This window comes from Thamnophis elegans, chromosome 10 (assembly GCF_009769535.1).
Source record: "Thamnophis elegans isolate rThaEle1 chromosome 10, rThaEle1.pri, whole genome shotgun sequence".
NCBI lineage: Eukaryota > Metazoa > Chordata > Lepidosauria > Squamata > Colubridae > Thamnophis > Thamnophis elegans.
Window position 1 is genome coordinate 38,528,624 of NC_045550.1, and position 27,609 is coordinate 38,556,232.

General features: G+C 39.2%; 1 protein-coding gene across 1 annotated transcript in view; it reads left to right on the forward strand.

The window, feature by feature from the left end:
- LOC116514202 (guanylate cyclase soluble subunit beta-2-like) overlaps positions 1-27,609 on the forward strand; it is a 38,897-nt gene that overhangs the window by 3,512 nt on the left and 7,776 nt on the right. The window contains exons 2-10 of the mRNA XM_032225676.1: positions 10,637-10,710; positions 15,066-15,160; positions 15,820-15,980; positions 21,195-21,294; positions 21,971-22,188; positions 22,824-22,917; positions 24,262-24,365; positions 25,814-26,030; positions 26,748-27,068. Of these exons, the coding sequence (XP_032081567.1) occupies positions 10,637-10,710; positions 15,066-15,160; positions 15,820-15,980; positions 21,195-21,294; positions 21,971-22,188; positions 22,824-22,917; positions 24,262-24,365; positions 25,814-26,030; positions 26,748-27,068 (1,384 nt within the window). The remainder of the gene's footprint in view (positions 1-10,636; positions 10,711-15,065; positions 15,161-15,819; positions 15,981-21,194; positions 21,295-21,970; positions 22,189-22,823; positions 22,918-24,261; positions 24,366-25,813; positions 26,031-26,747; positions 27,069-27,609) is intronic.

Genomic DNA, 27,609 nt, shown 5'->3' on the forward strand with positions numbered 1-27,609 from the left:
TCTGAGTCCAGATCATTCATAATTCTTAATATTTGTTGCCATGTACATCCCCATATCTATTAATTGTTGTTTTTATTGTTTTATATAGGTAGTCCTGGACTTATGAACTCAACTGTGCCCAAAATTGCTGTTGTTAAGTGAAACATTTGTTAAGTGAATTTGGTTCCATTTTAAGACCTCTCTTGCCACAGTTGTTAAGTGAATCATTGCAGTTGTTAAGTTAGTAACACGGTTGTTAAAGGAATGTGGCTTCTGTGTTGACTTTGCTTGTCAGAAGGTCACAAAAGATGTAACATGACCCTAGGACACTGCACTGTCATAAATATTAGTCAGTTGCCAAACATCTGAACTTTGACCATGGAAATGCTGCAATGGTCATAAATTTAAAAAATGGTCATTAGTCACTTTTTTCAGTGCCATTGTAAATTTGAACAGTCACTAAATGAGCTGTTGTAAATTGAGGACTACTTGTATTGTGTTTTATATCTGTAATATTCTTTTGGTCTCTGACTCAAAGTTCCATAATTGCATAAATACTTGTTCCACGATTGAAATACTACATGTCTCCTTATGTGTCAGCAGAGAATAGTAGTTCCCTAAGAAGGTATATATAAGGTCAGAATTAAGCTTGCTTTAAATTACTGTGGAAGCTAAATGTGTCAAATAAAGCCAGAGAAGCTGTCAGTATTTTTTTGGGAAATCATCTGGAGGAAATATTTCCTAGAGCTCTAGCATTTAAGGCTGCAAACTAAAATATTTAGAACATGAGCAATGTAGACAGACAATTTGGGAGCAGCTATTACAGCTGTAGTACCAAATATTTTATTACAATAGTAGTTGGGGAGAAGATAGATAAATTCATAAATGCAGAATAATGAAAGAATAATGAACTACATCACTACTACAAATCAGAGAGAAGAAGATGGATACGGGTAGTCCTGGTGATTGTCACTTCTATAGCCTGGAAACTGCACTTTAGTGCTATATAACAAAACCCAAATACAAACATGTGACAGAACAAAGAGCACGGACTAGACAGACATATAGCTCAACTTCATGTTCCCCATATTGACCATTTACAGTCTTAAGAGGGCAATTTCCTACTTAGCCTTTTTCTATTTTTATTCCCCAACAGTGGTTCAGAGGATATTAAGGACACCACTAAGATTATAGAGATGACCATAACCAAGCAGTGTGGGACTTTTGTAATAGGAAATTAATATTTAGAATGCACAGATAATCCTTCCTTTTCAGCCAGCTCTTTAATTGCCTATGGTTGATTAACCAACTTATAAGGGCTGGCATGACTATATGCCAAAGTTGTTGCCTTCCCACCAAAATAGTATATATTTATTTATTTGCATTTGCATGCTTTCAAACTGCTAGCATGGCAGGAACTGGGCCAAGACCGGGAGCTCACCCCATCATAGGGTACTTGGATGTCAAACTGCCAGCCTTACAGTTGACAAGCCCAGCATCTTAACCTAACCTTAACCTAACCTTCTAGCCACCACACCCCACACTCACTCAAGGACTTTGGGCCAATTATTATTTTGTAGTCTAATTTTCTTCAAAGGGCTGTTGTAAAAAAAAAAACAGAAGGAAGCTCTGCACATGCATTCTTATATTCTGGAGGAAAGGGCAGGATATAACATAAGCAAATAATTTAATAATAACATTAACTTGTCTCAGACATAAACTCTCTGATTTTAGTGTTGGAATGTTACAGGCAGAGCCTTTACTATATTCATAAGTAAACATTTTCTTATAAACATATAATTACTACCATATTTTACAATCTTGAAATATTATGTTATTAAATGTATGGTGCTTTTCTAATCTGCAATACATTTAAAGGGATATTTTGGAAATTCTCCCTCTAGTGGGCAAATTGTAGCAGTTTTCCATATCATACCTATGAAAAACAAAGATAAAATATTGGTATATAACAAAATAAATCCGTAGTCCACACAGTTGCTAGGACCATAGGGTTGCTGGGAAGTAGGTAGCATATACATTTAATATATTATTATTTATTGGCATAATCAAAAGAAAAGAGTGTAACTTTAGTATATTTGGTGTAGCTCTTTTTCTTCACTGTTTTAACTTTGGGACATTCTCCTTTGTAACATAGAATGTTAAGAGATTGAGTTCTCCTGCTATGCATAGATTACTGTTAGTTTTGTTTAAAAAGATGGAAATTGAAATAACTTCTTGTGAGGAAATTTGTATTTTTCCCTAAGAATAAGTAGCTTTAATAGAAACTAATTGGCCTGGAGAGGCCAATTATGTTGCCCATATTGCTTTACATTGAACTAATTGGCCTGGAGAAGCCAATTATATTGCCCATACTGCTTTATATTGAACTTGCTGGCCACCATTGTATTTCCAATTCACTATATAAATCTTCTATCATCAAGTAGATGATAGATACTCATTGACCATGGGTAATATGACAAGAGGAGAACTTCTTCTAATGAAATTCCTCCAGAATCCACGTGTTATTGTTTAACTTGCAACTGAAATGGCAGATAGGACAATTCCACTTTTGGAGCTAAAAAAATCTGGAGGCAAGTGGTTTAAAATTATTCAAAATAATAGCAATAGCAATAGCAGTTAGACTTCTATACCGCTTCATAGGGCTTTCAGCCCTCTCTAAGCGGTTTACAGAGTCAGCATATTGCCCCCAACAACAATCCGGGTCCTCATTTTACCCACCTCGGAAGGATGGAAGGCTGAGTCAACCTTGAGCCGGTGAGATTTGAACATCCGAACTGCAGAACTGCAGTCAGCTGAAGTAGCCTGCAGTGCTGCATTTAACCACTGCGCCACCTCGGCCACACTGCCATAAGTATGTGCAGTATGTGGACTTTGAATTAGAAGCAAGCTGTCTGTGTTTCTCAGCAGCTAAGATCTACATGTTTTTGATCCAAATTAAAAGGTGATTTTCTGTGGCTTATTTTTCACCAACAATTTTAAAGAGGAAACAATTTTATCTTTTGGTTTACAATTGATTCTTTTGCAATTTGAGTTAAAATATTTCTGAAGTTGTATAACATACATAAATATTACTTTTAAAAAGGAATGGGATTCAAACAAAGGAAAGTGAATAGGTCCATCAGTTTGTTAAAAAATACAGCTATTTTTTCTTCACTTGTTTTGCTCTTGATGATGATAACAGCAGAACATCATCAAGTAACCCTGAAGGATTTTGACCATGTTTATATCTAATCTTTTTTTGTTTTGTTTATGATTTGTTATTCCATAAAATATGTGGTTTAAGACTTGTAGAAGGTTCAATAGGTGTATAATCTATATAATATGTGATAGGGTGGGAAACGGTCTAAAAACAAATAATATGCATGTTAAGGTTAAAAGATGCAGAAGAGGAGGAAGACAATAAATAAAATGGATGAATGCAATAAAAGAATAGTAGAATATCATTAGAAAAATAAAACTTGTTGCTGATGACATGAAAAACGATTGTTTAGTTATTGGTTTTTAGCAACAAACCTCTGAGCTGCTTCACAGATAATTTTGTCTGCTTTCATAGTGTACTGGCTGCTCATTAGAATTATCTTACCAAAAAGATTCAGTTTGACGAAAGGGTTAAGTGGACCATGCAATTGCTCCTCACCCCCTTGAAGGCACTCTAGAATGCTGCCGTTTATCTGGATTTTTAATTGGAAAACACCCATCCACCCTATACTTCAGTTTTCAACTTCAGCACCACAGACCCCTGGACAGCGATGTCCATTTCTTGGCGTGTTGCAGCTTAAATCAGAGGAAGTTGAGAGGAGGTAGAAGGATCAGAAAGATCTTTCCGCGTTGGCGTAACCCAGTTGTTCTGGTTATTCTTTTCCTCAAGACAGGCCAACACAACCTTGCAGCGGATCCCACAACAGAGTCATTAGATCGCTGCGGGATGCGTGAGCGCGTTGGGGTGGGGGAGAGCATGGGGATTGTAAGCAAGCCCCGTCAGCTTTCTGACTCCCCGACTAGCTGCTGACTCCAGCCTCCCAGTCTGCGGAAGAAGCTGGTTGGGGGGATGTCTAGATATCATCTGGCATCTTTCGAGAAAAGGAAGGCTATATCCACCATATAGAGAACAGTAGACATTCTAGCTCTCTAGACCAAGAATCCCAATCTTCGGGTATATGGCAGTGTTGCACAATTCGTTCATTTGAGTCATGCGTCAGAATGGTAAGTAGCGATTGCTCCGCGACCACCACCATCACTCCCCGTGGGTTTATTTCTATTTGGAGAGGGACTCTAAGGATGAGGGGAAGAAGCGAGCCATAGACTTTATGCCGGTATATGCCAGTTCAGTTCTGTTACCTTTCTAGGAGAGAAGGACGGGTGGAAACTCGATCCTTACAGCTGTCACTCCAGAACAGCTTTATTAACTTTAGAGGGAAATGCTTTCCGATCAATTTCTTGGAGCATCCTAAACTGATGCCTCTTTGTCAAGGCTGTCTCCGATTAAGTGGTTTGCGATCCCATTCCAGTGGTCTCTGGAGGGGCCAATGCAGAGTTGTTTCTCCACCCACCCCCCCACACACTTCTGCCCAATCTCCAATAAACTCGGAGGAATGCTGCTGATGTCAAAGAGAAGGCGTAGGGTCAACCTTTTTAGATTTAGGAGAGAGAAAAATGTAAGTACTACGAGTAGTAGAAGCTTCTGCTCACGGGAAGTGAAGTCAAAGAAATATTCCCCATTCTTTTTGGAGATGACATTTGCCCCCCCCCCCCCCCTCCCCGCCGCAGTTCGAAGGTTTTGTTCGCTGTCCTGGTTGCTCGCATCAAATTCCGAGTAGGTGGAAAGCAGGGAAATTATTTGTTCGGCGCGCTGCTCCCGATGAAGTACGCGTTAGTCTGGTTTGGGGGCTATATGGTTAACGTCTCTGAAAGAGAATAGCTGTGCCGTGGGACGTTGGATATTAAGGCTGAATTCCTAAACACAGCTTTACTGTGAGCTGGTTGAAATTCGCGGCTGGTTGAAATTCTTGATAATGAGAGTCGTCCCTCCGAACGTTTAATATTGTTATCGCCTCCTCGGGGAAGGCGATGGAGAAGCGCAAATAAGCAAGCGGGGTGGAAATAATCGTTTCCCTTTCTCATTACGTGTCAAGGTTATAAAGTCTGAGAAAGGCTGATGCTCAGGTTTACGACTTTTAGCTATCTCTAGAGGGCGTCCATGGTGTTAAGGAGCATATTTACCTATCCATCTTTAAAACAGCAACAAAAGGAGGAGCTCATTTCACGATAAAGTGCTTGATTGGATACCTAGTGTCCTTCAGAGCTTTTAAATTACAATTCTCTCCAGAAACCTTTCTTCAGATAAAAGGGATTGTAGTCTTACTCGTCTAAATGGCTCTGTATCTCTGGGATATTGTGATCAGATACTTTTTATATGCATCATATAAGAGGTGGACTATTTGAATGATGAAAGCTGGGTTGATCTTGTATGTCTGATGCTTAGTGTTTTCTAATTTTTTTAAATAATACTAAAGGAACCAGATAGATGTACAGATAATTTGTTACTAAACAATGAAAAATGAATAGCAAGAGGATAGGTTCAAAGGTTACTGAGGGATCGAAATTGTAGAATGGACCTACACTGATTCATTCAACTAATTGAAAGAACCTATACCTAAAATCAAGTAATATTCTGTAAATTGTGCTACCAATAATATAAATTTTATATTTTGTATGATGATTTCTTTAAGATGAATTTTGTTTCCAAACCAAACAACACTGCCAGCCAACAGATCACAATATAATTAGATAGGACAAGTATTTCAAATATTCCCACTAGATCAATGGAGCAAAAACATATTTGTTTGTTTGTTTGTTTGTTTGTTTATTATACAGTGGCCTACAAATGGCTTTTAAGGGTTTTTCTCTATATCCCTCCAATCATTTTTGATATCAAAATTGTAGAAATACTATGGTTAAAAATTTCTATTAAAACAGAAAGACTTGCATTTTTAAAAGAATGAGTCTAAATTACACTGGGATTTATTTATGTAAGTATGTACTTATGTAAATATGTACTGCTTTCTATTATTAAGATTTAAAATGGCAGTTTATTTTTCAACTGCTGCTTGCTTACGTTCTATATGCTAGATAATTTAAGACTTTAAATCTAATGGTCTTTCTTTAATGCTCTTCCTCTCTGCCCTACTGTGCTTTTAAATGGGAATATATCATATTATTTTCTCTCCAAAGCACGGTAGTCTAGCTCAGCTCTACTATTCAAATGCTTGTAAAACCAGTTACAAAGTAAAGCTTGTTTCAAAGCAGTTCTTGAACTCATAACTGACACAGCTGTATATGGAATTTAATGTAAATGGAATTATACTAGTTTACTCTAAGAAACAAAGATTTTAATTGATGGTATATTTTCCGCAATGATGTCTTAAAGCTAAGAAGTACAGATGCTGTAATGATCCTAATCTAAAATTGATTTTTCCGTTGTTTTAAAAATCAAATGCTATATGCCTTCAATTAAATATACTCACTTGTAAAATTGAAAGTTATTTGGTATCATCAATTCCAAATATCAAAAAAATAAAATTATGTATAAGTATGTCTCTATTTCACACTTATTGTCAGGACCAAAACGGAGCTAGAATTAGTAATATCATAGGTGATGATTTTTAAAACAAAATAAGATTATTATTATTATTATTATTATTAGACTAATTTCTTTTCTTTTTTATACTAATTTTATTTAAAAAATACAGTTACAAAGGTAAAACTAATACAAACAAAAATAGAAAGTGCAGAAAAGAAAAATGGAAAAGAAACAATAAGAATATAATCAACGCAAAAAAATGCACAGACTTTCTCCTTCATCAAAACAATTATTTGAGCATCTCCTTTTCAATTATACATAGTATTCAATACTGTTTTGAGAAATGTAATGAAATTATTTGCAACTAGTTTACTACTTCATAATCTATCTATAGCAGGGACACGGTGGTTCAGCGGCTAAGACGCTTGTCGATCAGAAAGGTCGGCAGTTCAGTGGTTTGAATCCCTAATGCCGCGTAATGGAGTGAGCTCCCATTACTTGTCCCAGCTTCTGCCAACCTAGCAGTTCAAAAGCATGTAAAAATGCAAGTAGAAAAATAGGACCATCTTGGTGGGAAGGTAACAGTGTTCTGCACGCCTTCGCCATTTAGTCATCCAGCCACATGACCACAGAGATGTCTTTGGACAGCTTTGAAATGGAGATAAGCACCACCCCCTAGAATCACGAACGAATACCACATATGCGCGAAGGGAACCTTTACCTTTTAATCTATCTATGTTTGGTATTAGCTTTCAAGTGGTAAGTAGTTCAATACTTGAAGGATGGTAATCTATGGATTACTGTGACTTTTTATAAGATCTACTGAAAAAGTTGTTCCATGTGCTGTGCCTGTGCTGAGGTATGGCTAGCAAAAATAAGCAGATGAAAGAAAACAATAAACAAATCCACGCCCGGCGATATACAAGACCCATGGGAAACTGTTCCTTCAGATAAAACTAGTTGGAATGATACAGTCATATAAACTGACTTCATATTTTGCTTCTAATCTGGCACTAACGGCAGCTCCACATAGAGTGCTTTATTATAACTTAGCCTGTAATAGAAATTCTTGCCATTCTCCAGTGAAGTGTTAAATTGAAGTCATTTCCCAGTTTACAGTAAACACATTCATGCAAGATATGAAACCTTTATTAGTAGGCATTCTTAATAATCCCACTTAATATTGTGTTCCTACTGTCAACAATGTTTGTGCAGTGTATAATTTGCCTCTAAGCAAAAATATACCTTGGAATGATCACAGTATCAAAGAGTGGCCAAACCACACCCTGATACTTGCAATGAATTCTTGAAGATAGAGCCACAGCTCAGCCTAATCAGCTTATTATTTTTCTTTATAAACTTTTGATTTCTACAGTCCGGTGTTCTTGTTCAGATGATTAAGGATTAGTCCAGGGACTGTGAGCCACTTTCTCCCAATACAGCCTTCTATACATAACAGTACATCCACTTTCACCCCAGCAGAGAATACTATCCGGTGAAACCATATGACAAAATACTGATAAACAAAACATTTCAGTAGTAGTAATAATACTGATGATTATTCATTAAATTCATATGCTCTCTGAATCCTAGCAACTATGTGTGGTCTATAATTAATGAAAGATTTAAAAACAAAGAACAATACAAATAAAAATAAAAGCACAAAAACAGCAGAGCACAAAAGCCCAACATTGGCTAAGAAAACAAACTCAAGAGGAGAAAAGAAAGGAAGAAAGAAAGGAATGTCAGTTTCGTTTCCAAATCCTGGGTGAAAAGCCAGGTTTTTACTGCCCTTTGAAATATCTGTAGAATGGGAGACATTCAAATTTCAGGGGGAACCTGTTTGCAGAAGGCAGATGCTGCTACAGAGAAGGTGTGCTTTTGTGCTATAGAAAGATAGCATTGTTTAATTGAAGAAATCCAATGTTGCCAGATCAAGCCAGCTGGACAGGTAGTATGAAAAATAGGAGGTCCAAGAAGTCGCTAAACCTGTGCTGCCATGTAGAGGTTTATAGCAGTGGTGGGATTCAAATTTTTTTACTACCAGTTCTGTGGGTGTGGCTTGGTGGGTGTGGCATGGCTTGGTGGGCGTAGCTACATGGGCGTGGCAGGGGAAGGATACTGTAAAATCTCCATTCCCTCCCCACTCCAAGGAAAGATTACTGCAAAATTCCCATTTCCTCCTGATCAGGAGGCAGAGAATAGATGGGGGTGGGGCCAGTCAGAGGTGGTATTTACCGGTTCTCCAGAACCGGTCAGAACCTGCTGAATACCACCTCTGGTTTATAGGTAGTAACTAGCATCTTGACTTGCATCTGAAGCAAACTGGCAACTGTGCAACTTGCAAAGCAGAGATGTTACATCAGCTTATTGAGAGATGTCCTTACTGCTTCCACTGCTGCATTCTCTACCTGTTGAAACTTTTGGGTGGCTTTCAAAGGCAGCCCCATGTAGAGTGCATTGGAATAGCAAAGTCATGAAATATAAAATATGTTATATATGTTTACTTAAGAAATGTTCACAAAGAATATTGCTTAATAGGCATATAATCCCTTTATACATTGAGGTACAGAAACAACAAGATAGAAAAATCTACATAGTAGCAGAGACAAGCACTAGATGACTCATCAGCTCTTTATTCAACAGAGCTTTGGTTAGAAAAATGTAAAGAAGCTTCTGTTTACTGTTATCTGGAAGTCAGCCAAGAGGGCAAGAGACATTTTAGAAAATAAACAGCACCTTTGCCAAGCAGGTTAAAAACAGAGGCCTTATATTTCCACAACATCTTGGTATCTTCAAGATTCTCACTCTCGTTTACTTTTTTTGGCTAAAGTCCATTGCTACTTTTCCCTTTCTGTTATTTCAGATTGATCTCACTTAGCTCAGCTTCAATATTTATGGTCACCTTTCAACTTTTAGTCATTGTGATTACTAGAGAAAAAATTCTTCTGAAACACACCCTACAATTCACAACCAAAATCTGTGAGAACCATACCAGTCTTGGCTCTCCTTCATTATTGCATTAATCTCTTATTAACATTTGGATTCCAACTATCTCCTTCAGCTTTCAAAGATATTGTTGAAAAGCAACCATCCCAATCAGGGAAAGGTCTTGAGAGGGGAATTAGTTTGGATTCACCATATAAACACAAGATGGCAGGGTATGACATCCCCTCCTCCACAATGCCTTTGAGCCTTACTTGGTCTTTCCCATATAAGCTGCCAGTCCAGGGAGATTCCTGTATTAAAGACAGAGAGCAATAAAGTAGCTAGTTTGAATTTACATGTGACTGGTTGTTTGAAGCTGGTTATTTGAATCTACAGTTTTAGAATTCTAGTCTATTGTATTATAGGCAATACTAGATGGTCAAGAGAATATAATCCAAACAGTAGCAACTGTAATACAATTTATTTATTCTTCTAGTAAAGAACTATTAACATTGAAATCTAAGTAATGCAATTTTATTTTTCACATAAGGTATAACAATATCAGTACCTACTAATAATCTTTGAGTATAGCAAGTAACAAAATCACAGTGATATCTATGAATTAATATTACTTTAATTAAGAAGAGAAAGCAACAAAAGCGGAATAGAGAAATCAGTTCAAACATCAATGTACTTTAGTCTCAATCAGTAAAACAACACATAGATAGTCCATCAAAAATAGACTTGATTTTCAACAGAAGTCTACAGATGTCTCAGCAAAAATTGTTTAAAAAAACACTGTTCTTGATACAACTTTTATCAATGAAAAATAAATATGGGAGAAATAACCACCTTGGTTACAGATCATGGAGAATGCAGCAAAACATTTCTTGAAGATAAACTACTGAGAAAAGTTATTATTAATGTTTATTGTGGTGTTTTAATCCAATGGAATGGCTTGGTTTATAAATGTTAATAACTTTTCCATAGCAATTCAAGTAATTAAAAGATCCAGGTATAGGATTTGTAAATAAATACATAAATGTAATACAAATTCAAGGATTACCAAGAATCATATCATGCCATATTAATTCTCTTTCTCTATGTTTCTTATTTCTGTTTTTATAGTATGGATTTATAAACACATGCCTGAAGTCTCTGGTGGTTGAAAAATATGGTGAAGAAATATGGGAAAATTTAAGGTAAGTTATCCCTAGAAAAATTATTCAGAAAGTTCAAATGTTAGAAATTGCTTAAAGCCATTATAATAAGGTGTATAAAATCCTTTGACAAAGTCTAACAGATTTATTAGACTCATGGAGTTATACAATGTGGCTTGATAGATTATTCAGTAATTAATCTATTTTTAATATGCCTGAACTGAGCTTTGATGGGTCCTTTGATAAAATTTTGAATGAAGTGGTCTTCTGAAGGGAAATGCTGAACTTTGTTACCTTTGAAGCACTAGATTGGACCAGTCATCCTGCTTCAATTCAGAAGCAAAAAAAAAACCCCAAACCAACTCTTTTTCAACCAAGTCAAAGTACCAGAGATGGACTATTGTTGGTTCACAGTGGTTTGGGAGAATCTCTAGCTATGATTCGGAGAACCCCCAAGTCCCACTCCTGGCTGGCCCATCCTGCCCACCTCACCTCATCTCGCTTCTCCCAGAAATCCCCACACGGCTTGTTTTGGATGCAGGCAAGTGCAGGGCATGCGCGAAGGCTTGGGGAGGGTGTAAAATGGGCCTACCATAAGTTCGGGAAGGGCTTCCGGAGCCTGGGAAGGCCATTTTCGCCCACCTGGAAGCTCAAGAAAAACATCCACAACCCGGGGAGGGCAAAAATGCCCCTCCTCCCCGCCGTGGTGCAAGAGGCCAACTAGGCCACACAGACCATGGCCCTGCCCACCCAGCACCTGGGTGGAGAACCCCTTGCTAAAATTGAAGCCCACTCCTGGGTACAGTTAAAACTAATCCTCCTGCCTCATTGCTTTGGTTCAAGGCACCCCAGGCAGAGCAATTTAATTTTGCAAACTAAAGCAAGAATGCAGAACAGAATCACTTCCAAAAGATGTTGGAAGTGATTGTTAAGTAGAGTTTTCTGGGTCTCATGGCCAATATTCAAATGGTAAACCCTGCTGCTCTATCATAATTGAGGCTAGGTAAGAGAAAAGGAAGCATTATGTCACATGGCTGCCACTACTACAGCAACAATGGGCCTGACACCAATGAGGGTCTCCCATTACTGACTCTGTCATCCTAAATGTCTTCTTCTTCTCTTGACCATTGTGCAAGGAGAATCTGTTCTCCCTCTGCCACCCAGAATGCAAGGCACGTATTCCTCAACTCCATCTTATTTTTAACTACTTAAAAAAAACCCAGTACCATACCTTGGTTATGGGAGTTTTCCTTTATCTCTTTGCAACCATTTCATGATTGTTTGGATTTTTTTCAGGCCAGACATGATATATCTACTGTATTTTAACCTTTACAACTTTTAACAGCTTGTAACATCCTTTACAAGAAGAAATAAGCTTAAGAATGAAAATGGTAAGCTACAATCTTCTAGGATGCCCCCTGAACTTCTGAAGGCATTGCTTTTAGCTGCAGCAAAATGACTTATTTTGAAATTCTCTTCTTTCTCTCTTCACCAATCTTTTTTTATATAAAGTTTTTTTTTCATTTTCATAACAAATAATCATATGTATACTGTTACATAACCAACATTATTTTATATTATTAAATATTAATATCAATTCGTCTTACCATCAACCCCCAAAAATGATTATTGATTATTATTCTGCACTCCATACACCATATTTGTACCCTGTCCATCACTTTCTTTTCCCTCTCTCCTCCTCCTCCTCCCTACCTCCTTTCTTCCCTCTGTCATTCTTCTCTTCGCTACTTCCCCTTCCTCCCTTCTCATCACCTTTCCACTTTCTTTCTCTCCTCCTCTCCCCCTCCTACCCTCTCTCCTTACTCTATCTTCTTCTCTTACCTCTTTTCTCTCTTCCACACTCTTCATCTCATTTACTTGGTGTATTTCAGCCTCTGAGCAAGCTCCACTTTATGTTGATGGTATTTATAATTTCACATCAATAAACAACTTTAATTTTGACATCTTTTTTAAGCAATGAAGAAAAATGTGTATATAGCAATTATATTTTAACCCCCCTCCCCCAACTTATTTTTGGCTGAAATGTAGACCTGATTACAATTCCCGGCTATTCACATCATAATATTGTATAGTTATACATCACTACCCACACCAAATTTTTAATCTGTCTTTATAATCTCATTATAAGAATATTTCATGTTCCCCCTCCATTTTTCCATATCTTAACTTAGCTCACATTTGTCTTTAAATAATCCTTGCTGCTCAATGTTCATTACAATTCCATTGATCTGCTAGGTAAAATAACAAGCCATGCACACCTCACTTTGTTCATCTTCTTAAGAATTCTATATGCATCCATATTTCATATATTTTAACCCATATTTAATTGTCTTTCCATTATCATATTCAATCAATTAATAACTCAGTTTAATTATCATGTAAAAGAATATTTCATATATTTTAACCTTTATTTAATTATCTTTCCATTATCTTGTTCAATCAGTTAGCAACTCAGTTTAATTATCATGTAAAAGTGTAAATCACATGCCTTAATTATATATTCTCCACATAACAATTTCTAAATATCAGATTTTCCCCAACAAGTCTTTTGTCCCAATTTTCTATTTCTGTCGCCTCCCTTTTCTTTGTTGGGACATGACCACCCTTTTCAATTTTCCCCAAGCCACTGTCACGCCCAGTGAAATATTTTTTCTGCTTTTCATTTCCCTTTATTCGGACACCTCCCCACTTTTCAATTTTTCCTATGCCACTGTCAAGCCCAGTGAAATCTTTTATTTGCTTATTATTTCCCACCATTTCTACCATTTCATTACCCTCCCCCTCTTCTTCCTTCATTTCCTGCTTCTCCTCAAATTCTGGATTCTGTTTAAACTTAATTTTCTTCACCATTCTTAATTGGGTGATTTAATTGGGCTCTCATATTTGGTTTACCGTATCTCCACTACTGTATTTGATCACTCTAGATTTTGAGATACGGTGTTCAGATTTGTTGAGGAAAGGAAATAATGCCCATGAGGGAACCCAGGCTCCAAGGTTGCTTTCTCACCCTCCTTGGCAATATTTACAACATTGCTTTTTTGTTTTGTTTTGTTTTCTCAATGCACATTTGCAGTTCTAGACTAAAGTAGAAATCTATTTTGAAGCAATAAGTCAAATTATGTAGTTTCAAATAAAGCATGTGAAGGATTCACTGCTTCTCTGCTTTGGGAAATTTTTACAGACAATTACAGTGGTGCAATTTCAGTTCTATATGTGAAGAATCCTGAGAAGATGATTATGTACAGGTAGTCTTCCTTTGACAACTGGCTCAACAACCATTCAAAGTTACAACAGTGCTGGACTAGTGGTATTTACAATTGGTCCCCAAAATACTAGCCATCCCAGCAGCCCTATAGTCACTTGAAAGCACAATCTGGGTCCTTGGCAACCAGCCTGCACTTAGTCACATGGTTGTCAATGGGGAAACCAGCAGAGAAAGTTGTGAGTTGCTCCAGTAAGTCACTCACACCCAATCCCGCTAAGCAGCAGCCACAACTGTTCTCATGCCATGCTTCACACCATACGTTACCTGCTTGTAAATCATCTGAGCTCACTTAATGACCCACGATGCTTGCTTAACAATGACAAACAGAAGTGCTGGGGTTGCTGCTGTTAAGTGCAATCACTTGATGTTGCAAGTTACGAACATATTGCTTAGCAATGGAAATTCTGGCCCCCAATTATCATCATTAACCAAGGACTAGCTCTAGTGGAATAGACTTTCTGACAATCGCATGAAATGCCTGCTAATGAGATTGATCACTTCAATAAACTCTGTATAATGAAACTAGCCTTAACTATCTCTTTCTTGTTTTGTTGAATTGATGCTTCCGTGTTGGATTTCCCAACAGGGAGTTCAGCTTAGCTTTCAGAATTCTAAATGTGAGCATTGGCCCAAAGTTTTATTGTTCGTCAAAGAGGGGTGAGGTGGGAAGCCTACAAATGCCACTTTCTCTGTACCAGACCTTTTCTCTCCAGCTTGCCAATTTTTATTCTGTTAGAATGGATTTTTTTCTTTCTTTTTTTTTTAAAAAAACCTCTCTTGTTTCCATCCTTTTGCTTGTTGAAGAATGCTTTTACAGAAACATTCCTCTGACTGATACTACAGTTATATTCCACAGACTGATAAAAATATACTGAATAGTAGGTTCTGAAGAAAACATATTCTATCATTATGTAATGAATGGGTCATCAATAATTAGGTTATGATGTCATTGTTTTGATGATTTCATAAATAGTATGCTAATACTGTATGTTAGCATATATTGCCTATGTTTATGATAATGTTGTATATAACACTGAATATAGTCTATGTTGTTACTTAGTACTTAGTACTTACAATATGAAATCAATATTGTTTTGTCTTTTTTCTATAGAATCCAAACTGGAGTACAGGATACTTTTTTTACTTTTGAAGTTTATAAAGATGAAATCACAATGCAACTAATTGACAAGGCGTGCCAAATGTTAGGTATGTATAATTTTGAATTAATGCCACTAAGGCATTATTGATCATTATCATCATCATCATCATCATCATCATCATCATCATCATCATCATCATCATCTTCATCATCACCACCACCCCCACCACCACTAACACCACTATCATCTTGTGGAAGTATTTTTTTTATGTATGTTCCCATTTACCCTGTTGTAACCCTTGACCATTGTTACAAGCTAGAACTATTCGGAATAGGACCCAGTTACATGTTCCTGAAATGCTGTCATTTTTCTCTCACATTACAAAGCAATGTGTTTTCAATGTAGGCAAATTGAGGCAGAAAAGAAGCTTCCTCTGATATCAGATATGGAGAAATTGTGACAAACAACTGAACAAATGCACATAGATTGAAAGGAAAATCTCACCCTCCCCTCTCTCTGTGTGTACTGTATGGTATGTGTTTGCGTGCATATGACATATCCAATTGGCATAATGTGCTCCCTCCCTGTGTTTTCAGTGTCTGGAGATCAGAAAAAGTAAATTATGGGTGTGCATCAAACTGCTTCTGAAGAATTGGGGGACAATAATGGTAGTGACGTGGAAGTGTTTTGAATTAACCTAAATTAACTGATTTCTAATCTTGAAACATGAATATGTAATATTGTAACATATATTTATTTTCTTAGATGTTTCCCCAGATATGGTTCTGAAACAATTTGGAGAATATTTCTTTGAATTCTGTAAACAGTCAGGTTATGACCATATGCTGAGAACGCTGGGAGGAAATCTGTATGAATTTATAGAAAACCTGGATGCATTACACAGTTACCTCAGTCTGTCTTACCAGGCAAGTAGAAATGAATTCTATAAGAATAGCAGAGAAATCTGATTCTTCATTATGAATTCATTCATCTTCTCAATAATAAGATAGGAAAATTATGGTGTGTGTGTGTGTGTGTGTGTGTGTGTATGGATGGGTGTTTGTGTGCATATACATAAATGTATTTTATGAATTATGATGCTTTACTTGGTTGATAAAATCAGATTCCCATTTTAAATACCGTATGCATGTTTTTATTGAATCAAATTGTTTCTGTCAGACAACTGGCAATAATATTTTTTTATGGTTGTGACCTTACTATCATCAGAATTGATGCACTTCTGTTGTAATCCTAAAAAAGATTCATCTTTGGAGATTCTATCTGGATTTGGAAAACATCAGTGGGATACTACAGTCTCCCTCACTTTCCATTAAATGCCAGGTTCAGATGATAGATTTTTCCTAAGAGTGCAACAGACAGGAAAGCATTAAATTCCCATAATGCATAAAGACTTCATAGGTGATGATATATCAAAAGTATGACAAGTAGCAAGTTCTCATAATTTGTTTGACAGAAAGAATAGAAAAACTTAGTTGTAGAATCCCTGCTTGCACTTCCACCATTGGGACTCACAATTAAAAAATAATAATTGTAGTATGCAGTGAGAAAGGGAGCCCCTAGAAGTTGGTGTGTGATACTTGATTAGATGAAAATTAGAGGTTTAGAGGTTTTAGAGGTTTTATTTGCATTTGTAGGCCGCCCTTTTCCCTGAGGGGACTCAGGGCGGCTCACAGAAAACCAGGGAAAGGGGAAATACAACATTGAGACAACAACACATAATAAAATAATGAGCAACATGCATACAACATTCGGGCGGGGTAGAAATCCTTATCCCCAGGCCTGACGGGCGAGCCAGTTCTTCAAGGCAGTGCGGAAGGCCTGGACGGTGGAGAGGGTACGAATCTCCACGGGGAGCTCGTTCCAAAGGGTCGGGGCTACTGCTGAGAAGGCCCTCCTCCTTGTGGTTGCCAGCCGACACTGGCTGGCCGATGGAATGCGGAGGAGGCCTAATCTATGGGATCTTATAGGTCGTAGGGAGGTAATTGGCAGAAGGCGGTCTCTCAAGTATCCAGATCCACTGCCATGTAGGGCTTTATGGGTGATCAATAGCACCTTGAAGCGCATCCGGAGATCGACAGGTAGCCAGCGCAACTCGCGGAGGATAGGTGTAATGCGGGTGAATCGGGGTGCACCCGCAATCACTCGCGCGGCTGCGTTCTGTACTAGCTGAAGTCGCCGGATGCTCCTCAAGGGCAGCCCCATGTAGAGCACGTTGCAGTATTCCAGCCTAGAGGTCACAAGGGCCCGAGTGACTGTTGTGAGGGCCTCCCGGTTCAGGTAGGGTCGCAACTGGCGCACCAGGCGTACCTGGGCGAATGCCCCCCTGGTCACAGCCGACAGGTGGTGATCAAAGGTCAGCTGTGGATCCAGGAGGACTCCCAAGTTGCGGACCCTCTCTGAGGGGTGTAAAATTTGACCCCCCAGCCTGAGTGTTGGATTATTGGCCAAATCTTTGGGAGGAAAACACAACAGCCACTCGGTCTTTTCCGGGTTGAGCACAAGCTTGTTAATCCTCATCCAGTCCATGACGGCTTCAAGCCCCCGGTCCATCACGTCAACCGCTTCATTGATTTGGCACGGGGCGGACAGATACAATTGAGTATCGTCCGCATATTGATGGTATCTGATCCCGTGCCTACGGATGATCTCTCCCAGCGGTTTCATGTAGATGTTAAATAGTAGGGGGGATAAGACCGAACCCTGCGGCACCCCATATTTTAGGGGCCTTGGGGACGATCTCTGCCCTCCCACTAACACCGACTGCGACCTGTCCGAGAGGTAGGAGGAGAACCACCGTAACACGGTGCCCCCCACTCCCACCTCCCGCAGTCGTCGCAGAAGGATACCATGGTCGATGGTATCGAAAGCCGCTGAGAGGTCAAGGAGGACCAGGATGGAGGGATGTCCTTCATCTCTGGCTCTCCAAAGATCATCCATCAATGCGACCAAAGCGGTTTCCGTGCTGTAACCGGGTCTGAAGCCTGACTGGAAGGGGTCTAGATAGTCTGCTTCCTCCAAGGACCGTTGGAGCTGGAAGGCCACCACCTTCTCAACAACCTTCCCCAGAAAGGGGAGGTTGGAGACCGGGCGATAGTTGTTAAGGACAGCTGGATCCAAGGATGGTTTCTTCAGGAGGGGTCTCACCACCGCCGCTTTCAGTGCGGCGGGGAAGTTCCCCTCCCAAAGGGAGGCGGTTACAACCGCCTGGATCCAGCCTCGTGTCACCTCACTGCAGTTAGAAACCAGCCATGAGGGACACGGATCCAGGACACAGGTGGAGGAACTCACAGCTCTCATGGCCTTGTCCACATCCCCGGGGGTAACCTCCTGAAACTCAACCCAGAGCTGTTCTACTTGGTCCCCCTGTGCCTCGGCTGGAACTGCAGGTGTGGAGTCCAAGTCCGTCCGAAACCGAGCAATTTTGTCCGCTAAGAATTGGGCATATTCTTCAGCTCTGCCCTGCAAGGGTTCCCCCGTCTCCCTTTTGTTCAATAGGGAGCGGGTTATCCTAAACAGGGCGGCTGGACGGGACTCAGCGGATGCGACCAGGGAGGCTATGTGTGATCTTTTAGCTGCCCTAAGTGCCCTAGTATATTCCCTGGTGCAGGTGGTTACCATTGCTCGGTTCGATGCGGACTTATCGGACCTCCAACGGTGCTCTAGGCATCTCCTCCGGCGCTTCATCTCCCGGAGCTCCTCGGTGAACCAATGCGCCCCATCAGAGTTTTCACCGAGCGACGGCAAATTAAAGTCCCCCAGGACCATCAACCTAGGGAACTCAATTGCCAGCTCGGCTACCGACTCGAGGAGCGAGGGGAGGGCTGCTGCAACGCTGTTGGGAGGCAGGTACGTTAGCAGCAAACCCACTTGACCCTTGAGGTCCAACTTTAACAGCAAGGACTCACACCCGACAATCTCCGGAGCAGGGACCCTACGAGGAACTAACGACTCCCGGATAACAACGGCCACACCCCCACCCCTTCCCTGGGCTCTCGGCTGATGTAGCACCTGAAATCCTTCTGGGCACAGTTCTACAAGGGGGACTCCTCCCTCTGGGCCCAGCCAGGTCTCAGTAATACATGCCAGGTCTGCCCTCTCGTCTAAAATTAAGTCCCGGACGAGAGGTGCTTTATGTACAACAGACCTGGCATTTAGCGACAACAGCCTGAGACCAGGGTCCTGACTACTTGCGCCATCTGGTCTTGGAGTGGGACTCCTAGGGCCGGAAGGAGGGATCTCTGTGATGTAGCGAACCCTCCTTCCCCGGTAATGGCCTGCCCTAAAGTCCCCGCCGTATCTGCCCCTCCCTGTTACGACCGCAATACCCCGACCCTCTCCCGTGTCTTTAGTCCCCTCAACCACTCCCATAGCCCCCGCAATTCCCGGCAGGTCCTCCGAATCAAGCACACTCATTTATACACTCAAGCAATCCCCACGTAATAATTAAAAACACATAAAAAAAAAAAATACAACAATCATGGAATAATAAAAGTGGGATCATCCAGTTCACACATACAGTCACATGCACTCACCATACCATTTAAAAATTTGCGCAGCGTGCGTAGATCTTATAAAAGAATATATATAGAAGGGGAGGTAGCATTTCTTCCCTTCTTACGTAGTTGGGAAGATCCCAAAAGTCCAGGCGATTAAAAGAAATCGTCAAAGATGTTAAAGTCCGGTTTGTCAATAATGTCAGTGAAGGCAGAGTCTGGGTAGTTGAGATGGTTTCCCTGGGACGACGAGGGGCAATATTAACCAGATGGGTACAATTTGTTCGTACGTGAAGAAGCCCAACAGATGTAATTGTAGATGTAATTATAGGAGGGGTGGGTAGATGGTAATTAAAGAGGCAGTAAAGATGATAAAGATGGTAAAAATGATGAGACCAGCCAAAGGATGGAGGAAGTGCCAGTAATGGCCACTGGGGGGAGTCTGAGGTCCACATACGCTGCCTTTCCGGAGCAATGGCGTCCAATACAGAATGGTCCGGTGGACGATTTTGCCTAACGTGGCCCTCCTGAGGCAGCAGCAGCAACAGATGATACCCAACACAACAAAGAGCCTGTCGTTGAAATCCTGGGATCACAGTCCAGGTGGATAGATGATAAATAAAACGTTGCAGAGCCCAGTGGAAGCAACGGCAAAACACAAAAAGGATGCCGTGCCAGGGGGAAAGGAAGCAATCAGCAGGGCCGCAGTACAGAGCAACAAAGTTGCGGTGGGGGTAGAGAGCCAGTCCTCCAGTCCAAACAGGCACTTCCATACAGTTCCCTACCCTCTGTTCAGGGCACAAATCAAGCCTCCCAGGGTAGCGGGGCAGCCTCCTAAGGCAGCGGGGCCGAAGCCGCCGCCGCTCGCGCAACGCCGCCACCGCCGCCGCCCAGCTGTTCGAAAAAATCACCGAGGGAGGTAATACCGTCCAGGGGCCACCCGAAGGCAGCCCCCTCCTCAAATAATTACCTCCCCGGGAAGCCCGAATGTTGATCTCTTGCAAGGACCCCTCCGTTGTCATGTTCGGGGTCCTAGTCGCCTGGAATCTATCGCTATTATTTCTCAATAGCCGGAGCGTTGAAACTCGGCGGCCATTCCCATTCTCACGCATGCGCCAAAAAAATTAATCTGATATATTATAAATATGATAGAAATGTATAAAGATGCTGTAATGTTTTCATACGGCTATGAGTATCAAGGAGCAGATTTCTGATGCCTCAAAATGAGCAACAATTGCAACATGTCTTTTATGATGTATCAGTTATTAAAATATGCATGTGGACCATGGAGGAATGATTGATGAATTGGCAAAACTTGCTAAGATGAACAAATTAATTGCTTTTATTATTAAAAAGGACAATTTCTATATTTTATAGTGTTTGGAAATCCCTTATGGACATTTTGTGTACTGTAAAAATGAAAAACAAAACAAAACTTGATTTATGGTTTTGATCATTAGACATGATATATTACAGAAAGAAGAGAGTCATGATGTAACTTTAAAGAGAGAGGTTAAAATAGAATTGTACTTATAATTTCTCTGAAGAATATCAGAAACCACTTCTTATATCTCTGTACCTTTCTCTGCAGCAAGTCTAATATTATTCTTTTTGAGTGTTTTTCAGAAGATGAACGCTCCTTCCTTTAGGGTAGAAAAGAATGAAGATGGGTCAATGTATTTACATTATTATTCAGACAGAAGAGGCTTATGCCACATAGTTCCAGGTAAGTGGATATATGTGCAAGTGTTTAATATGGGCTTTGAAATGGAGATCATCAGGTCTGTTTAACATAAGAGGATGATGGTGGCATTAACTATCCTCATCCTCTATTGAACAATTCTCTCCTTTGGGGAGTTTGTATGGAAGCAACATGACACTAGATAAAACATTTATTGCTGGTAATCTATAGCAGTTTTTATTTTATTGTATTTTCAATAAAATGTACTTTCAATTTTTTATTTCCTTAAAATTTTAGTCTATGTTTGCCCTGAAAAAAATGTTGAAGGGCAGATGAAGATGACAACAACAACAACAACAACAGCCAAATAATTAATGAATTAATGAATATTTTTAAAATATTACATTCCCCCCATTTTTCTGAGTTCACAATTTCCACTCCAATTTTATTCAACTACCACCAGTCTGAGGGATAGAGGTTGAACCAAAGTAACCTAATGAGCACCAGAGCTGTATGAGATTTCAACCAATAAAACTTATATTTGTTTGAAATAAAATTAAGGCTCTTTATTAAGGCTGACAATTGAGATTGTGGTTGTTGACAGACTCACTGTATAAGGAAACAAACATTGCTTGAGTGCTTGAGTAGATATGCTAAAGATAATATTGCATAAACATGTGTAATATTACCTGGATTTTTCTTTCTTTCTCTTTGGATTTAGGAATCATTGGTGCAGTAGCTTTGGACTTTTTCAATACTGAAATTTCAATGGAAATTGTCGATCAGACAGAAGAAGAAGAAAGAACAGGAAAAAAAGAACACATTGTATTTCTTGTAACACAAAAACCTGTATTTTCCTACAAAAGAAGAAACAAGTTCTCTTCCTCACATTTCCTTCCAAATTCTGGGTCTCAGGCAGAAAGAAGACTGAATAAAGAGGTATTATAATGCCTTTTTTTCCTGATGGTGTGGTAACCTAGTGGTGAAGACATTTGCTTCCACTCTGAAGATTGAAAGTTCAATCCTAGCTAGCAGCAGATCTTTCTCAGGAAAGTTTAGAGAATTCAGAGAACGAATAAGATATGCACATAGGTTTTAGGAAAGACATCTGACCTCAGCTCTATTCCAGTCACCTTGACTCTAAGGAATAAGGTCATAAAAATAATGCTTTTTTGGCGCAGAAATATCAATGTATGAGTGTATATGCATATATTGTTAGGAATATACAAAAGCATCAATTTATACATACCAATCCTGAAAAATGTATTTCTAATTGCGATGACATTTGGACAGGAACAGGGGTATCTGCAGGATATGGTACAAAGCTGAATAATCAAATATGCATGCTTACAAATCTGAAGGTATACATGATTAAGTACATTCAAAAGCATTCACTTTTTTGAAATAATGAGGCATTTTTGTACTTATTTCAAGTAGTTACAAATATGAAGCATGACATTTTAAATTGTAATTGTTTTTCACAATTGCATTTATTCTTTTGTTAGGAAATAGTCAATGTCTTAGTTTAAAAATGTGTTAAAAAGTTTTGTAATGGCTTTTGATGTATCCCACAGGAACTTGAAAGAACCATGAATAAGATCAGAGATAAAACAAGTGCCAAAAGGAGCCACTGGGAAACAATCAGAGGAATTGTGACAATAGGAAAAGGTAAATGGGTTGGCTATAATATCATTTGTTTTTGTTTTTTAAATAAAAAACATAAAGGTTACCCTGTCAGTCATGTCCAACTCTAGGAAGCTGGTTTCTTGGGCAAGGGAGCCAGTGTTATCCAAAGACAATTTCCATAGTCAAGTGACAGCATGGCTCAGAGGTGGGTTCCTACCAGTTCGCACCTATTCAGTAGAACCGGTTCGTCAAATCTACCAAACTGGTTAGAAGAGGTTCCACCAGTGGACCCGGAAAGCAGGCCACACCTACAGAAGAGGTTCCAAAATTTTTTGAAACCCACCACTGATCCTTGGATATGATTATTCTACACTATCATGCTCATATTTATAAAACTCAGTGCCTCTGTGAAAGGTAAGGATAACTACTGCGTTTGTGGTGCAATCAGAACATTGCGTGTGTTGAAGTTGTTTTAACGCAAACCAAAGATGCCTTTTAAAAAGCAAGTTTACATCATATTCTTATACATGCCAGTGCTGTGTGTGAAGCAATTTAAGGTGGTTCTGACAAGCGTCGTTGGCATCTTCATATCCGGTCACATGGCGGCAAGCTACTCCCATCCAGTCACACGGGCACCAAGCCACTCCCACAAAGGAGGCCACACCCACAGAGTAGGTTTGAACAATTTTTGAAACCCATCACTGGCATGGCTATATGCCAAAAGTGTATGGAATGCTGTTATCTTCCCACCAAATGGTACCTATTAATCTACGTGCATTTGCATGCTTTCAAACTGGTTAATACCCTTGAACCCAGGATGTCAGCTCCCCAGCTGACAAGCTCAGTCTCTTTAACCACTGAACCATCACACCCCTCTAGTTTTTTTAATAGTTTCCATTTAAAAATTAAACTGAAAGCATTTTACAGGGAAATCCATCACTGATCCTGAATTCTGATTATATAATCAATCAATTTTATTTTTAAAATGTGAATTGTTGGTACTACAAGCCCAGTAGGGCAAGTGATGAGATGTTTAAAGAATAAGTGACATGATTGCTGATGTTCAAAGAAGTAAAGGGATGTACTTTATGTTCATTTTTACAGGCTCTTAGTCTTCCATTTCAGCCAAATTACGTATGTTTTTCTTTTAATGATCCAATTCGAACCTAATGTTAGATTAAATAGTTATTTCAGCATTTAAGTGCTTGAAACTGTACCATATTCATACACATAAAAAACCCTTCCCATCGACAGACCTGATTTTTTGAAAGACAGGAGTGACTAGAAGAAATGAATATATACAGTATAAACAACAAGCACTAGGCTGCTGCTGATTCTATCAGTGACTTAAAATGACAATGAAAATCTCTCTCTTTCATATTACAGGTCGACTTCTTAAAGGATTTGATCCTGTCTATCCTAGAACTCTCTGGATTGACCCAAAGACATTTTGCATTGGGCTTCCTTTCCATATTATTTTTGATGAACATGTAAGGAAATCAACATTGGATTGTTTTGAAGTGCATGTATGTCTTTCCATAAATAAGTGAGATTTTCTCCCATATAAATGAATAGTTGACACAGATTTGGGGACCATATAACCCTGGAAGAAGGTACAACTGTATTAATGTATCACAGATGGATGCTACATTTGCGCTCCTTCATGCTTGAAAATACTTCTGAAGATTTAATCTAAAATCTTTCTTTCTTTCTTTCTTTCTCTTTCTTTCTTTCTTTCTTTCTTTCTTTCTTTCTTTCTTTCTTTCTTTCTTCCTTTCTTCCTTTCTTCCTTCCTTCCTTCCTTCCTTCCTTCCTTCCTTCCTTTCTTTCTTTCTTTCTTTCTTTTATCCATCCATCTATCATCCATCCATCATCTATCTATATTATTTATTACTGAAAACTACAAACTTGTTTATGAGAGTATTTATTCTGGGATAATAATCCCTATACGTTCATCCCATTTCTATTTGTGTTGCCAAATTATCCACTAGAGTGTATACATACAATACATACATACATACATACATACATATATACATACATGTGTCTAGTTTACATTTTACCACATTAATGCAACTTAATAGTTATGCATAACATGGTGATGTGGTTTTGCAGAATGCAAGATAAAGGATGGAGAAAGGTTAAGAAAACACTTATAGAATGAAGGAAAAATTAAGAAAACAGTTGTAGAGCTATTTTCATTACAAGAATATATGTGTAAGCAGGTTGGATCCCTTAAATTCAAAAAGGCAGACTTTATTTCACACAGTAATAAACCAAGCAGCAGATTCAAAACAGGGAGAACAGATTCAAACAGAATCTGATATCACAATAAAGAAAATATGTTTATCTACACAAATTATCTATAGCACACAATATCCTAAAACAGCAATGGTAATTTTTTAAATATATGCACAGAAGGGCATTAGACATGCATAACAAAGTATAAAGACATCAATATATTACATGCATCCTGACATCTTCAAATCTGTCATGTATTTGCTTTATGATGCTTGATGCAAGCACATATGTTGCATCATTACTGTGATGATGTCATGATGAACCTGTTATTTGCTTTATGCTTGCCTGCCCTGCAATTGACTATGGAAGAAGCCCTGCACAAACATCTTTAGTTCTGCCTGCTGCTAGGCAACATGCATATAGAGCACTTAATTAGGTCTGCCCACTGGCTCATCCCTTCTGCAGGGATTCAAGGAAGAAATGAGTCCTTTGGTTGTAGATTGGATTGGATGTAATGATGAAGGTGGCAATGATAACACTGATAATACAATCCAGCAGTTTTGGACAATTTATCCAAAATTTATTACAAACAATTATAGAAAGCTACATGTAAGGTTTATAAAATGAAATTCTATTGACAGTGGAATGAAAATAGGGAAAGTATAAGTAAGAATCCTGTTTTCTTTTCTTTTTAAAGCTCAGAGTGAAGCAAGCTGGGGTTAGCATTCAAAAGATTGTACCTGGCCTTCAAATATTGGGCATTCGTCTCAATCAGTACTTCACTATTGTACGCCCTGAAGTGAAATTTACCATCTCCAGTGTTCAGAGATTTATCAACAGCCAATTTGTTTTCCGGACCAAGAGAGAAATGATGCCGGACTCTTGGAAGCAGCGTCCTATGTTAGAACTAAGAGGTAGTTTTCCCATTTCTCGATAGCTATTAGGCAATAACACGTTGAAGAGATAACTGTGTCATGAGGAAAGTTACACTTCTGTTTCCATAGGCTGAGTTGCTTTATTATAAATGGTAGAGGCTTCTCCATAAAATATAAAATCTCTGAACACATTTTATATTATGGAGAATCTGGCCTCCTTCCTGATCCTTTTTCCATAGGCAAACTCTGATTGAATTTTCTGATAAGAATATAGATCAATGGCACACATTATGTTGATGCATGGCTGCCACTAGCAAGTATGCAAATTGCACATGCAGAAAATAACCATGTCCCAGGGGTGGCAAATTGTGAAAGTGATAGCCTGGTGCCCCATTGAAAGATGGGAAAATGCCCATCCAGTGAGTATTCTGTGCATTTGCACATGCATTATAGAAAAAAAGTAAGAATGAAGTGCCAGGAAGCCATAGCTGCCATGTGACTTAGTCTTTTGATGGAAAAAATCTTTTTGCACGAAGGCACCTTACATATCAGTGGCAATTTGGTGTCTCTGCCTAAATTGGGGGGGCTGTTGGAAAGAATATTATGGTAATTATATGACAGTGTTGTCTTGGCCTTTGATTGCCTTCCCAGTAGATGGGTTGTGGTTGTTTTGGGTTCTGGGTGGGTCATATTGGGAAGAATTTAATATATTCAATATTTAATGCCTGTCCATCATTATTCATTTGTTCGAACCAGGGCAGATGATCTGGATGGAGTCTGTTCAGTGCATGCTGTACCTTTGTTCCCCTCTGCTGCGTACATTGCATGAGTTGGAGGAAAGACACATGCACATTTCAGACATAGCTCCCCATGATGTCACTAGAGATTTGATCTTGCTCAACCAACAGCGGTTGGCTGAGATGGAGCTCTCCAATCAACTGGAGAGGAAAAAAGAGGAGCTGCGGATCCTGTCTAAACACCTGGAGGAAGAAAGGAAGAAAACAGAAGCCCTCCTGTATGCCATGCTGCCTAAACATGTTGCCAACCAGCTCAAAGAGGGGAAACGAGTTGAGGCAGGTGAATGCAATGAGATAGAGACAAGTTTAGATACGTTCAAGACTGTGATCAGTAATTACTATGGGATCTGTTGCTTGGAATCAGTGGTTGACATTTAAGGACAATTTACAATCAGCACAGAAATGCTTTCATCTTCAAAATCTATGGGCCTTGAGCAGTGGTGAGTTGCTCCTCAGTTCGGCCAAACCAGTATTAGCAGTGGCGAGAGGCCCCGCCCACTCACCCCGACGCTTCTTTGCATGCACAGAAGTGTTGCACGTGTGAGGGAGTGGTAGTAAATATATTTGCAACCCACCTCTGGCCTTGAGTAAAGCTATCTTAAGTCCTCTCCTCTCTCCCCAAATACACTGCTATCAAAGAAATTTGATATATTGATTCCATCTCAGTACTGATTTATTTTTCCTTCCAGTAATTTTTGTTTTAAAATCTTATGGCCTTCACTCTAAGAATACTACTTTCTGTCACTTCGAACTTCACACAGTGGGAGTTAAAAGCCTTATTTAACATTTCCAGCAAATTACAATTGATGTAATATATTTAG